Raw genomic sequence first — 14,947 nt, 5'->3', positions numbered from 1 at the left:
GTTTCATTTGATATCTTTTGCGTGTTAAGCACAACATTTTCGACTGTGATTTATGGCACAATAGAGGATCTGCTCCTCACTCCATCACCACTTAAAAAGCTATTTTGACTCGATACGAATTTTAAGAAATTGTTTGACGTTGTGAGATATGAGAATCATTTAAAGTATTAGTTTTACATTGGATTGTGAGTGTAACCAGTTGGTGGAATGTGTAGTCCGCATATCACAAGTGGAATAAAATAAATGGTTCTATAAATCATGGACAATCTAAAATCGCAAAATAGTTCTTTAAATGATGGACATAGGAAGTATTTGAATTTTGAAATATATCTAGTTCCAGATAACCAGATTTCTTTTCAGATGTTCGACCCAAGATATGAGGTTGGAGAGAGAGCGAGAGATAAAGGTTTATGTTACAAACTTACGGCGCAGAACGACAGAAGGAAAAAGCTAAATTATGGAGAAACGCCATGTAAATTGTGTTCAAAAGGTAACTTTTAATACTCCCTCCGTCCCATAATAGATGGAACACTTGGGGAGATTTGCATGGGATTTTAGGTGAAATTGTTTTGTGTGCGAGGTGGAGAGAGAAAATAGTATATTTATATTAATATGAGAGAGAGTTTTTTCCAAAAAAGAAAATGCGATATCTTTTGTGGGACAAACTAAAAAGGAAAGTGTGACATCTATTATGGGACGGAGGAAGTATTATAAAATATATAATTATAATTTCTATTTAATATGATATTATTAAAATACCCCTAGTTTCTTTTAAGAATTAATGGGGGAACTATGGGCCCACTTGCCCCAATCCTGCCTCCGTGCCCCCGGTGGAAAGTGCGACAAACATTCTTTTTTGGGATGTCTACTCTAAATACACATTTTAAATATACGGGAACATCACATTCTCTACTTTACTCATAAAATAATACTCCATCCGTCACATAAGAATATGCACTCTTTCCATTTTAGTTCGTCCCATAAGAATATGCACTTTCTAATTTTAGAAAATCTTTTATCTCTGATGACGTAAGACCCATTTTCCACTAATAATACTTTAATTATTATTTTTTTCTTTATATATCTCTTATTTTATCAATTTTACATTAAAATCAGTGATGAACTCAAAGTTCATGTTCTTTGTATATGAAAGAAGTACTCCCTCCGTCCCACTAAAGATGACCCACTTTCCTTTTTAGTTTGTCCCAATCAAGATGACCCATTACTTAAAATGGAAACACCTTTATCTCTACTTTATTCACTCTCTCTTACTTTACTCTCTTCTCTCTACACACAAAATAAAGTTGTATAAAATTCCGTGCCGCCCAAGGAAGGGGTCATCTTTCTTGGGACGGAGGGAGTAATATATAGTAATATTTTATATCTGAATTAGGAATGCTCTATTCAAAGGAGACAGAAGGAGCAGTATATTAATGAATATAAACTTACTTTCCATACATCAAGATAACTATTCTGTTTTAATATCTATTCATAATTGACACGGATATGTGATTGGGACATGAATATAAAAAACAAATTATACTCCTAGTCCTACGTTTTGATTTGGACGTTCAACTCAAGATTAGTATTCTTGAGCATATAATTTAGACCCACCAAACCAGTTTTACTCAGATATCAACGGTTGGGACAATGAGTTTTAAACCCTGATTTTGTCATTTAATTAAAAAAAAAAAAGAAATTATTGAGAGACCCCATTTTCCGTGTTTACATTTTAACACTTCCAAAAGCCCCAATCTTTCGAGTACTATTCTATTGTGCGCTCATCAATATCTGCTGGCTACACTTGTAGTCTCCATATTTGATGATCACAGGTATATATGTATCAATTTTGGACAATTTCCATTAATTAAAAGTTGTTTCTTTTTGAGTTGTATACACATCTGCTGTCTATTTTATTCTGTTGTAACTTTGCCGTTTTGAAGTTGTAGAACACTCGAGAGTAATAGGATTGATTTACTTTTTGTCAAGATTTTGAGTAGTAGTGAAGAATTAGCAATTTTAGGGTTGTGGGTTTTGTCGTCGGAGAAAGTTATGCAATTTGATACCGGTAACTGAGGTTTCTGTCTGCTGGAATTGCACTGGATTGGAAATTTTTTGCTGCTAGATTTGATTTTTGAGGAGGTAAATGGTGATTTTGTGATTCTTGTTTCAGTTTCTCTGGTGATTTATGTAAATAGTTGGTAGTTGATTAGATGTACTGGTTTTGATTTGGTAGGAATGGTAGAATTTGATTGATTTGGAGGGTGGTGATATGTCATCTGCATCTCCTTCCCCAAGTTCTCCCGTTGCTGCTGCGCCGCCACCAACCTCCACCTCTCCTCCTCCTCCTCCTCAGACTTCTTCTACTCCATTGAATTCTCCACCACCACAAATTGCTGCTGCCCCACCACCTCAACCCGCGGCCTCACCACCACCATCACAAATTGCTGCTGCCCCACCACCTAAGGCCAATTCACCTCCACCTGCCGCCTCACCACCACCACCACCACTGCAAACCCCCAGCGAGATCGAAACTCCCATGGCTTCACAACCACCAACATCTTCTCCTCCTCCATCAGCCAACGCGCCTCCTCCATCAATTCCTCCTCCTCAGCCATCAAGTCCTCCTCCAACCTCTTCTCCACCTCCACCCGATCCACCACCAACTAGTCCTCCTCCTAGTGCACCACCTCCTTCGACAAATCCGCCCCCGGTCCCACCAGCACCCGAAAAAAGCCCCCCACCTCCACCATCAACTCCACCACCGCGCAGTTCTCCTCCTCCACGTCCACCTCCTAATAATTCACCACCACCACCACCATCACGTGACCCTCCTGCAAGTTCCCCTCCTCCACCATCAAATGAACCCCCCAAAAATTCACCACCACCACCAGCAGCTGTGCCACCACGTAGCCCTTCCACTCCTCCAGTACCATCTCAGTCTCCACCACCCCCAATTTCTCCTCCAAGACCACTGCCACCGCCTTCAGTAGGAACGTCACCACCCCCTCCTTCCACGGTCTTGTCACCACCCTCTGTTTCTCCCCCATCGCGTAATCCACCAGGTGATACCCACTCCAATGATAATGCACCTCAAAGTTCACAGCCCTCAAGTGGTGGCAGTGGCGTTGACAACAGAGTCTTAATTTCAATTGGTGTGGGTAGTCTCCTATTTCTTGGGATACTTGGAGTTATAATCTGGTGTTGCCGGAAGCGAATGAAAAAGGGTTCTGGCCATAATGGTGGTTACATTATGCCAACCTCAGGTTCTTCTCCAAAATCTGGTAAACCGTTAGCACTTGCTTATTCTATATTTTGCATGGACCTGTATATGAGCCAACTCAATATGTATGTGATCCTTTTTTTGCATAGGTACTAGTTTACTCAAAGTACAACTATCATCACCTGATAATGGAAGTGGTTCTGGAAATGGCACTATGTATTCACCCCGTGAGCCTGGTTTGGGGAACTCAAGGTCTTGGTTCACCTACGAGGAACTCGTTGATGCTACTAGTGGATTTTCAGCCCAGAATCTCTTGGGTGAAGGTGGTTTCGGTTCTGTGTACAAAGGAACTCTGCCAGATGGTACAGAAGTAGCAATTAAGCAGTTACGGAATGGTGGAGGGCAGGGTGAGCGGGAATTCAGATCTGAAGTCGAGATAATTAGTCGCATACACCACCGCCATTTAGTCTCACTTGTAGGTTATTGCATTTCTGGGGAAAGAAGACTGCTTGTATTAGATTATCTTCCTAATAATACCCTTTCCTTTCATCTTCATGGTAAATTGTTGCTTTTCGAATGTGGAGTCTATTGGTTTTCCAGAAGGTAGTTGTTAATGTTTAGTGTTTCCTGCTCAGCTGAAGGCCAGCGTGTCTTGGAATGGGATACACGTGTTAAGATTGCGGTTGGTGCAGCTCGTGGGATAGCTTACCTTCACGAAGACTGTAAGCTCTTTACTTTTACATGTGCATCCCAAACTGGACCTGTTCAGGTTTCATGATTTGTGTAGTTGACTACTTGAATGGTGATAATTATACTCCCTCCGTCCGCCATTAAATGTCACACTTTGACCCGACACGGGTTTTAAGAAATGTAATAGAAAGTGGGTTGAAAAAGTTAGTGGAATGTGAGTCCTACTTTTATATATTAGTTTTATAATAAAATGTGAGGGGAATGAGGTAGTGGAATGTGGGGTCCATAATCAAAAGTAGTTAAAAGTGTGACAAGTATTGGCGGACGGAGGGAGTATTTGCTTTTCATTAGAGAGGCATATGTGCTTTCCTAATTTTGTTAATCTTTCAGGCCATCCTCGTATTATCCATAGAGATATCAAGTCATCAAATATCCTTCTGGACAAAAACTTTGAAGCTCGGGTATGATGGATATCCAATGAGCTTTATTTCTCTTTTCCTTGTTCTTTACACCATATATAACAACTACTCCCGCAGGTTTCTGATTTCGGACTAGCTAAATTAGCTATGGATACGAATACACATGTCACCACACGCGTAATGGGGACTTTTGGGTAAGTGGTCAGGCGAGAACATGGTTTAGGGTTAAATGAAGTCATCAAGAAATCATTTTTGTTATTCGTAGTCTAATTTGTAATAGCGGCTTTCTTCAGATACATGGCTCCTGAGTATGCATCCAGTGGCAAGTTGACAGAAAAATCTGATGTGTATTCCTTTGGAGTTGTACTCCTAGAGTTGATAACTGGACGAAAGCCTGTAGACACATCTCAGCCCCTAGGGGATGAGAGTCTCGTTGAATGGGTGAGTTCTTTCACCAGACATCCCTTCATTGATGTGATTCATGTACTCAAATTGCTAATTTTACACTTAGATTGTTGTTAGCTTGTCAATATCAAAGTTCCCACTTGCAAAACAATATAAGGCTCTTCTTTAGATTTACCCTTAGTTCGAACTGCTTGTCCCGGGAAATCATAAAAAGCTGATCAACCTAATATGACATGTTTCATCATGACATTTAATGTTCAAAACCATTTTCTCCCTATCTATGCTTCTATCAGGCACGGCCTTTATTAAGTCACGCGGTCGAGACAGATGAAGTTGGGGGACTAGCAGATCCTAGATTAGCCGGGAATTTTGTTGCTGGCGAGATGTTCCGACTAATTCAAGCTGCAGCAGCTTGTGTTCGCCATTCATCCACAAAGAGGCCCACAATGGGACAGGTAAAGAACTAATCTCATACTACGATCTAAATTTATGCTCGGCTCTCTTTGGTGAGTTGATGGGGTCTCTCAAACATGTCGTTTTTATACCAAGGTTGTGAGGGCTTTCGACAACATGGTCACCTCAGATTTGACAAATGGGATGAGAGTCGGGGAAAGTGAAATATTCAACTCTGCTGAACAATCTGAAGAGATCAGATTGTTTCGGAGGATGGCATTTGGAAGTCAAGAATTTAGTACTGATTTCTTCAGTCAAAACAGAGGGAGCAGCGAACACAACCGGCAAAGTGGCCAGAGAGATTGATGGAAATTTGAGATCCCATTTTCTATCAAAAGCGATTATTTTGTAAGTAAATGAAAATGGCAACTGATGCTGATGAGAGGTAACAGCTGCATTGTGGATGCCCTTAGTTTTGTTTTTGGGCTCTGTAGTTTCTGTGTATTCTATTTCTAGAACCAATTTTTTGTTGTATATAGAAGGGTTTTTTTTTTCTGTGCAATCAGTTTTGCCCCATTCTTCAATTTATGCAAATTTCATTTTATATACAGAGTTGGTCTCAAACGGACATAGTTTTCACTATTTTTGTTTTTTTCAGATCTAATTATATTCCAACAGGAAGCAACAAAATGTGAAAGAAAAAGTTGAAAAAGCAACAGAATTCTGCAAAACAAAATGAGATAATTCCAAAAAAAATCCATGTGAAATGCAGAGTGCAAGTTATAAAATTTGGATTTTGGACAGCTTAAATTTTTCAATTAGAAAAGCCACATCTTACAGGTCTATAACAAGATCACAAATATAAAAAATTGACTCATTTCTATCTGAGGAATTCCAGTATAGTTAGTATATGACAATTTGTCCATTTTAATTTCTAGCTTCTAACTCTGAGTGTACCATTTTTATAGCTTCACGCATGATAAAACCATTCAAATGCAAATCAAAATAAGATTTTTATAACAGCAGAATTTTAGTAACAAAAATCTCCTTCTCTTTCTCTTTATTTGCATTATAGCTTGTTCAATTATTACAACAAGATTCTAATTTCTAACTACAAGAAAATTATACAGAGTTAGTAAAATCAAAAGAATAAAAAAATAATGAGGGTTTACAACAATCACAAGAAGTTTTTTCTGTACAGATTAAGAATGCCAAGCTGCTACGAGCGGCCATGGCTTTGTCCCTGCAGAGGGTTCGTTCGTGCCAATGAACGCGCTGTGTATCCAACGGTTGTAGGCCTAATCGACCTCTGCCTCACCATGTTGCAGTACTCGGGATCCTCGTACCACCCATCGTGCCTTATCCACTGTATCTTTCCATGGTACAACGGGAAAAATCTCATCTGGATCGCGTTGTAGATGAAGTAGGGCAGCAGGGCAGATACCACAGCGACGATGGTGACAATGTAGTAGGCGGGCATGGCTGCAAGAGTCTCGACAAAGACTTGGTATGCAGTTGTGGATGCGGTGGGAGACAGAGCCCCATACGCCAAGAGGAAAAGGTACCACAGTGCAATGCTCCCCCAAATCAGAATGTGGTGTAGCAGAGTGAAGTAGCTGATCGCGAGTGCCAGCTGGCAGTTCACGAGCCAGACAACACAAGTGTACATTGTGGCTCCGAAGATTTGGAAATCCATGGTCTTGCCCTCTTTGCTGAACGCCTGAGGGCTCAGCGCCTTTACGCAGAAGAAGAAGATGATGACGGCGCTGCCAAGGCCATTGAACATCCAGCCAGTTATGCGGTGCCAGCTGAAGAGGAGATTCTGCACGCCTTCTTGGTACAGCATCGGAAACTGCATATTCCAAAATTTGAGCATTGATGAATCTGAATTATATACAGATGCTGTGTGAATTTTGATACCTTTAGACAGAATCTAGCTGAGACATCTTGGTCGAAGACTCCTAGAGCAATCACGGGCAACGAAGTGAAGAGCACGTTGTAGAAGGAGAGGAACCAGTCATTGTATGCAGGTTGTCCGGAAAATGATGTGCAAGCTTCGTACAAGAAGACCGTGATACCAAAAGTGATGTTCTTGTAGAAGAAGTAGCAAATCTGCATTGAAAAAAGAAGAGGCCTTTTTAGAGATTTGTTCATACAAACTGCAATGGAGGTTGTTTATAAGAAAATCACCATTGTGGAAATCCTTCTATAGCACCAGTGTCCGTGCACCAAAAGCAAGCGTTCCAAATATCGGAACTGAGCTATCGCTATGTCGCTGGACATCACTGCCTAAATTTGCAGAAGTATGTCAGATTTTATTTGCATCAGATTATGAGCAATCAGATTTTTTTCTACCTGCATTCCTTCTACGCCACTGATCCCAATTCCGATGTCTGCTTCTTGAAGCATCCCGACATCGTTGGCTCCATCACCAATGGCCAAGGTCGTCTTCGTGGTTCCATCCTTGACAAGCCTTGTCACCTAAACAATCACAAAAAACATAGTAACATGATAGAATAAACCCGAACAAGATAAGAATGTTGATGAAATAAACTCACCAGCGCCTTCTGTTTAGGGGAGGAGCGGCAGCAGATAACGGATGCACAGCCGACTGCAAGCTCAAGAAACAGTTTCTTTACGTCGTCTTCCAATGCATATGCAAGAGATTTCCCATCAATGATCAAAGCAAATGCCTCATTGGTTATCTTAGCAACCTGAGCCTTTCCTTCGGTGATCTGTCGAAGAACACTTTCCTTCGAAGCCTAATAAATTAAACGAAGCAGCAAGAATCTCCTATTAAAACATCTTTAGATTAACATGAAAAATTATCCGACAAGATAAAAAATTTACCTTAGCGATTTCACTCTTTTCGCCATTTTTCTCCAGAGCTTTGATCCCAGGGCTCTCCAATGTGATAATAATTTGCTCCATTCCTTGTCTGAGCAAACTACAAGCATAACTGAAAAATTGATTCTTGTAGTTAGAAATCTATAGGAAATTATACAGCTCAAAACTAAAGTTTCAAGATATTAGGCCAAGAATATAGTTAATTATACATATACCCTATGTTAATAGCAGTTTCCATCTTATCCCCTGTCAAAACCCATAATTTGATTCCTGCACGAGCTAGTTTGTCGATGCATTTCGGAACCTGAAAGGAATAGCAGCAGCAAACTCAATAAAATTGAGAGAGAGAGAGAGAGAGAGAGAGAGGATGCATAGTAGTGCATGATGGTCTCATCACTTACCCCTTGTTGGAGCTTGTCCTCAACGGCCGTTGCGCCTAGAAGTATCAAATCTCTCTCTATACCTTCAGCCTCGTCATCAATCAACGCCTCGCGATCAGCGGTAACTGAGTTTTTGGCAGCTGATAGTTTGGAATCAAACGCTTGAAATTCGTCTTCGCTGAGCTCCCTATAGGCAAGTATCAAGGTCCTCAAGCCCGCATCAGCGTACTCATTACAATGTTCTCTTGTTTTCTCTTCATATTGCCTCCCATTATTAGCAAGCCTCTCAAACATGACACTGAATACAACAGGAGGATGAGCAAATCAGTCACATTTAAAAATTGTTCGTGGCATTGACATTTTTTACTTCAGAGCAAAGTGAAAACCAACCTGTCAGCCCCTTTGCAAAGTAGCAGTAGCTTTCCCTCCTCGTCTCTTACTATAACGGACATTCTCTTTCTAGCACTGTTGAATTCTAGAATGTTTAAGAGCTTGTATGATCTGCATAAAACATTAATTCTTTCAGAAAACAAAGATATTGCTTGATCAATGTATGATTGCAGCAAGTATATACCAACATTAACAATATGGATGTCAAGTACATTTCCTAATAGAATGATACGATACTAACCTTTCAACACGTTGTCTAGTGATGGGGTTCAATTCATTGATTAAAACACTTGTTTGTGTTCTTTTGAAGAACTCGAAGCCAAGTTCTCTAGCTGCAATGACAAAGGCAGCCTCATCAGGTGATTCGGCCTCATATACGATTTTCCCAGTATTCTCATCCACATCAGCCACTGCTGTATGACAGACTGCCAATAAACGAAAGAATTTCTGGATCACGTTCGACTGACTCTCATTCACCCAATTCCCATTGCTGATCCTCTCATCATCAAAATTGAAGCCTTTGACCGAGGACTTTGTAGGGCTTACAGGGTGCTGCTCAAGGGAATGGTTTGCACCCACAGCCAGAGGCGACCCTTTTCTGTTTGCCATTGACCGTTCCACCTCCGTTTCACCATAACCATACGCAGTGCCAGCAATTGAGCACTTAATGAACTCCATGGAATTGCAAGTCAATGTGCCTGTCTTATCAGAGAGAATTGTATCAACCTGGCCGAGTTCCTCATTTAGATTTGAGGTACGGGCGTGAGCTGGCTTATCTCCTTCTTCATAGTACATATGTATGTCTTGATTGATGAAAATGCTCTGAAGCACCTTCACAATCTCTATTGAGACGTACAATGAGATTGGAATGAAGTAGCTGTAGAGAAACACCGCTGTGAGAAAATGATACACAGCAGCAATCGGAACCCTATCAGGATCAAAGAAGATGTCAGCTCTCTCAGGTCTGAGGTACCACCTTCGGTGCCCACCTTCCTTGTCATCCCTAGTAACAATGCCGAAGTAAACTGAGCCAACAAAGGCCAAAAAGAAAAGCACACCGAATAAAATGTAGATGATCGTATCCATCTTCTTCTCAATCTTGCTTCTCTTTGAGGGAGGATCCGTGGAGTTCTGAATCACCTTTGTGTCATGGCCAGTGAAGATCACTGCGCCATATATGTGATCCGTGTTTCGTAGCTTGGAATCTCTGAGTAGAAGCTGTAGAGGGGAGAGAGCGTATTGCTGATCCTCGACCTCCATGCTCCCAATAAAGCTGTACAAGTTAGCATTAGGGTCTTCGCATTTGACAATGGCCTTAAAATCACCAAAGTCATGCTCCTCCTGCAACGATGAAGTCACTTCCAACGCTTGCTTGAGCTTCAAATTTGTCTCCCCATCAAGATTCATCGTCTCAACATAGCATATAGCTTCCTCGTAGCTTGAAGATAACAGGACTAAATCTGCAGGAAAGAACTGATCCTTCTCCACCTTCACTAAATCACCCACTCTCAGATTTCGCCATTCAGTCTGCTTGAAAATCCCACCACCCTGATGCACCTTTACCTTCCTATTGTTGATCTCAATATCCTAACAATCCCATAAGAGACCATCATAAGCAAAAAGAAACATTAAACTTCACTACTATTTGTTTCATCAACGAAAAGAAATCAAGCATATGAAACAGAAAACAATATGACCATAAATAGTTGCCATCTACATTCTAAGATACATAACACAGAAATGAATGAACATCAATCAGATCATCAACAACAAGAAACCTTAACTTCACTACTACTCGTTTCAACGACGAAAAGAAATCAAGGCCAAGCATATGAAACAGAAAACAATATGACCATAAATAGTTGCCATCTACTTTCTACAGCACAATATTTCCTAAAATAATTTCCAGCTTCCAAAGATACATAACACAGAAATGAATGAACATTAATCAGATCATCAACAACAAGAAATGTAGGTGGCAAAATGAAATTGACCTGCTTCTTCCGTTGAAAATCTTCAATGCCCTCCTTAACCATGGTTGCTCCGATGACTATAATCAACGGAAGGATGGCGCTGGAGGCAGTATACGGAGCAAGGGGGGTGAAGGACAAGCAGCCGGTGACAAGGAAGTAGAAATTAGCCACTCTCCTAAACTGCTCAAACAGAGACTTAGGCAAGAAACTTGCCGCTGTATACTTGGTAGTTTTCACATAATTTGTGGCATAACTCCTAATGCTGGTGTCTGCACCATCTGGCTCATTGCAAAAAACCACTCTTGAAAAACCAGGCCTCCCAATCTGTGAGTGTTCATCTTTGAATCCTCCTATACCACATTTGAATGAGTAGATCTGGCTGAGATGCAGCTTCTTCCTTCTCTCTCCTCCCATTTTCTAACAATGCTAAGCAATCACTCTACCTCAAAATCACAACTTTGGCTTCTGTCAATCAGATTCAGCCCCTCAAATCACAAAAAACCTTTAGAGGAGTATTAAAACTTTACCCAACAAACAAACAAGAAGAGGATGCAGACTCTAACAGTGACATATTTCAGAGAATCTGATGAATAAACAAAGACAGCTCCACCTTTTATCTTGTAAAGATTCGATCTTTGAAGTAATAACAGAGAATGGAGATGGCCCAGAAATCAGCTGAAACAATATTAGTACTATGATTTTGAAGAGAAATGATAGCTCAGAAGTGTTGAGAGTATTTCCGAGATGACAATGAGTTATTTGAAAGTTTGACTACCTTAAATACACAAAATCCACAGGAAAGTAGCTTCTGTAATCAATGCGCATAAACTTGAAATTTTCCGAAAACAAAATATGGAAAAGGACAAGTGGGTCATAAAATATAATCCCATGATATCATTTTCTACTTATTTTCGAATGAGTCTTCAGTATTTTGGTCTAAAAACTAAAATGATAAAGCTTCCAACGATTCTGTTGATTCCACCTCCCTTTTATCTTATAAAAATAGAGACTTTCCAATCGAACAAACATAAGTACTTCCTTTAATCCTGGTTAAATAATACTCCATCCATCCGTCCTATTAAATATAAAACATATTGTTATTTTACACGAGATTTTATATATTAGTGTTGTGAGTTAATAAATAGAGAATAAAATAAAAGAGAAAAAAAATAAAGAAAATGTTATTTCCAACTTAGAAAATATTTCATTTTTAATATGATAGAGGGAGTATTTAATAAATGCGTGCTTATTTAAAAAATTATACTAACTTTTTGGAATCATGTAAATGGTAGACCTCATTTTTATAATAATTGTCACTAGAATTAGTAAGTGGGACGTGAGTTTCATTTACTAAAAGTTGTAGTAAAAATTTATAATGGACCGTTCAAATAAGAAAATATGAGACATTTAATAAAGACATGAGGGAGTAAATTTTTATGAAAACTTAGTAAAAGAAAATAAAAATAATAATTAAAATATTGTTAATTGAATATGATCTCAATTCATAAAAAGTAGAGTAATTAAATTTTATAGAACGGATAAAAATAAAATTAGAAATTATTTTTAGAACGGAGGGAGTATTATTATGCAAAAAAATCTTGAAAATGATTTGGTGTATTTAGGTAGTAGACTTTTCAATTTTAAATTCAGTTAATTTTAGTAATTCATTACTATAAAATCTAATTCTCGGCGGGAGTTGTGAATCTTGAGCTTCTAGAAAGAAATGGAAGGGATTAATTGTGATTAGTATTGTCTACTTCATTTAAGAGTAAACGTATGATATTTACCTTACGCAAATTAAACACCATCTTATCTAGAGTCTTCTATAACCGAAAGTTATTACTAGTAACAACATTTTTGACACTACGTGAGTAACTTCTTTAAAATATTTGGACTGAATTGAGTAATACGAAGTTGACTGATAATTGGGGTACACATATTTAAGCTGTGACATATTTGCTTTGCTCATCGATTCAATAATTAAAAATCATATCGTCATCTAGATTATGGAAATTTGGATATGGATTATAATCTCAATAATTAGCTTCATTTTCTTACTAAAATATCTTTTGTATTTTAATTACTCGAAAGCTGTTGTGACTTCGTATTAGAAGATTAAGTTTGGATCTTAAGAAAATATTTTTGTATTTCTTGTTTTCCGACATTACATTCTACTGTATACTTCCTCCATTCCTAAAAATTAAACTAAATTTGCTATTTAGGATTGCCACCCATTGATGATTATAGCGTCGAGATTGGGGGCGGGCACGTCGGAGGCGGCAGCGGCACGAGCGACGGGGAGGAGGACAGGGACGAGGACGAGAAGGAGTGAGAGCCGAGGGTATTATGTAGCCCTATTTTTAAATTATGTAATTTTTTTTAAATTATGTAATTTTTTTTTAATTATGTAATTTTTTTAATGAAGTTTTTGAATTTTCCCGTATTTCGTGTCGACATTTTAATTTCGTAAATTATAAGTCCGTAAATTGAATAGTTGTGGGAAGTCCTAGTGGGAAGTCCTAGTGCAGTGGGAAGTTCTAGTGATGTGGCAGTGGAATAGGAAGGGCTAGTGATGACGTGGCAGGCAGTTTTGTGGGAAGTCCTAGTAGGAAGTCCTAGTGGGAGGGGCGCCACCGGAGACGCTCTTATCAATGTCTAACCAACTCTATCTACTTTAGTCCTTTTTTCCTCACTGTGCCCAAGTTTGTCCTTTTAACGTTTATTTTTTGTCACTCTCTCCGTTCTCGAAAAGTATGAACTCTTTATTTTTTTTTCGATCCTAAAAAGTATAAATTTTCTAATTTTAGAAACTCTTTTCTCTTTAATGAGGTGGGACCTATTCCCATTAACAATATTTAAAAAAAATTTCTTTCTATCTTTCTCTTACTTTACCAATTATTTATTAAAATTCGTGTCAAACCAAATGTTCATAGTACTTTTTAGGGACGAGGGAGTATCAAATTTCTTTATTCATAAAAAAAAGTGCGACTCGTTCTTAATTTTACCGTGAACAAATCGAAATGTAGAAGTGAAAACATAAATGGTAAATTGTTTGAAAATAAAATGACACATTCTCATAGAATTGACAAAAATGGCAAATTAATTTATTACTCCGTCCATTTCATAATTGAAGTCCTATGGACACGGATTTTAGAAAATGTAAAGTAAAATGGGTTGAATAAGTTAGTGAAATGTGGGTCTCACTTAACTCCCTCCGTACCACAGAAATAGGGCATATTTCATTTTTTCGTCCGTCCCATACAAATAGTATCCACTACACAATTTCAACTACTTTTTCTACATCTCTCTTATTTTACCAATTAAGCATTAAAACTCGTGCCTATACCAAATAGCCTATTTCTATGGGACGAATGTAGTATATACTATACTAGTTTTATAATAAAATAGGAGTGAATAAGTTGGTGGAATGTGAGACCTACTTACCATTTACGGTAAAAGTAAAATAGGATTATAATTGTGGAACAGACGGAAATGGTAAAATAGGACTCTTAGAGCATCACCAACCATTTACACTAAACTCAAACGTATTTTAGTGTAAATGTCACATCAAATATGATTTTACTCCAACCATTTACGCTAAACCCAAACTTAAAAGAATATTCTCTATAATATGCTTTATTTATAAACAAAATTTGAAAAACTTTTGGATTTGAGTTTAGTGTAAACCTAAAGATAAGTATTTTTTTTCTAAAAACCAAAAATAGAATTTGTTTTGGAGTATTATTGGAACTAATTACCTATCATATTTTAAGTTTTGGTTTATCCTTGGAAATTGTCTTATTATAGGACGGAGGGAGTACACTCGTGTGGAATCTATAAAAATGGTACATTGTGAACATTTTCAATGGAATATGTGGAGTAACATATTCTTGAAATGTGTATACTTTTACCAAATCTATTTAATGCCTACATTTCGATGAATTAAATGTTATTTTCTCATTTCATTTAAATGAAATAATTTTAATATCATCACAAAAAGTTTTATATAGTATGTTTAATGTGTCAAGTAAAATGAATGAGTATATATACTTTTACCAAATCTATGTAATGCCTACATTTCGATGAAATAATTTTATTTTCTTATTTCATTTAAATGAAATCATTTTAATTTCATCACAAATAGTTTTATATAGTAAGTATTATTCAATGTTTCAAGTAAAAGGTAGTACGTAGTATAGAGAGTATTGTTTGTATTATTAAAAATAT

General features: G+C 38.0%; 2 protein-coding genes across 3 annotated transcripts; one reads left to right on the top strand and one right to left on the bottom strand.

Moving 5' to 3' along the window:
- The first annotated feature begins 1,701 nt into the window (after positions 1–1,701).
- LOC125205341 (proline-rich receptor-like protein kinase PERK9) lies at positions 1,702–5,692 on the top strand. 2 transcript variants are annotated; one of them, XM_089068370.1, is made up of 10 exons: positions 1,702–1,832; positions 2,024–2,142; positions 2,237–3,284; positions 3,373–3,780; positions 3,859–3,945; positions 4,304–4,374; positions 4,450–4,526; positions 4,626–4,773; positions 5,031–5,192; positions 5,287–5,692. In XM_089068370.1, exons 3-10 carry the CDS (start codon positions 2,273–2,275, stop codon positions 5,494–5,496), a joined length of 2,175 nt encoding a protein of 724 aa, XP_088924496.1. In that variant the 5' UTR covers positions 1,702–1,832; positions 2,024–2,142; positions 2,237–2,272; the 3' UTR covers positions 5,497–5,692. The 2 variants fall into 2 exon arrangements, with proteins under 2 accessions (XP_088924496.1, XP_088924497.1); XM_089068371.1 differs by lacking the exon at positions 2,024–2,142 and having other exon boundaries at positions 1,712–1,832.
- A 474-nt stretch (positions 5,693–6,166) lies between these two features.
- Positions 6,167–11,592, bottom strand: LOC148931243 (putative phospholipid-transporting ATPase 9). The gene is made up of 11 exons (XM_089068569.1): positions 10,742–11,592; positions 8,989–10,334; positions 8,748–8,858; positions 8,379–8,655; positions 8,193–8,281; positions 7,981–8,089; positions 7,689–7,892; positions 7,486–7,611; positions 7,321–7,419; positions 7,051–7,242; positions 6,167–6,982 (listed from the first exon to the last, which is right to left on the bottom strand). Exons 1-11 carry the CDS (start codon positions 11,132–11,134, stop codon positions 6,350–6,352), a joined length of 3,579 nt encoding a protein of 1,192 aa, XP_088924695.1. The 5' UTR covers positions 11,135–11,592; the 3' UTR covers positions 6,167–6,349.
- Between the last annotated feature and the right edge of the window lie 3,355 nt (positions 11,593–14,947).

This window comes from Salvia hispanica, chromosome 3, assembly GCF_029641045.1.
Source record: "Salvia hispanica isolate PSC_SH4W2 chromosome 3, Shi_PSC_v1, whole genome shotgun sequence".
Taxonomy (NCBI): domain Eukaryota; kingdom Viridiplantae; phylum Streptophyta; class Magnoliopsida; order Lamiales; family Lamiaceae; genus Salvia; species Salvia hispanica.
Note: the sequence above shows the minus strand (reverse complement) of the source record. Positions and strands in the feature narration are given on the sequence as shown.

Bases quoted from the DNA above. Each gene is read 5' to 3' on its own strand.
- LOC125205341 (XM_089068370.1), top strand. From the start codon at position 2,273: ATGTCATCTGCATCTCCTTCCCCAAGTTCTCCCGTTGCTGCTGCGCCG. The intron at 3,946-4,303 runs GTAAGCTCTTTA...TTAATCTTTCAG, and splicing joins AGCTTACCTTCACGAAGACT to GCCATCCTCGTATTATCCAT. The intron at 4,774-5,030 runs GTGAGTTCTTTC...TGCTTCTATCAG, and splicing joins ATGAGAGTCTCGTTGAATGG to GCACGGCCTTTATTAAGTCA.
- LOC148931243 (XM_089068569.1), bottom strand. From the start codon at position 11,134: ATGGGAGGAGAGAGAAGGAAGAAGCTGCATCTCAGCCAGATCTACTCA. The intron at 8,656-8,747 runs GTTGGTTTTCAC...TGTTGTATTCAG, and splicing joins CTTTGCAAAGGGGCTGACAG to TGTCATGTTTGAGAGGCTTG. The intron at 7,893-7,980 runs GTAAATTTTTTA...TTAATTTATTAG, and splicing joins AAAAGAGTGAAATCGCTAAG to GCTTCGAAGGAAAGTGTTCT.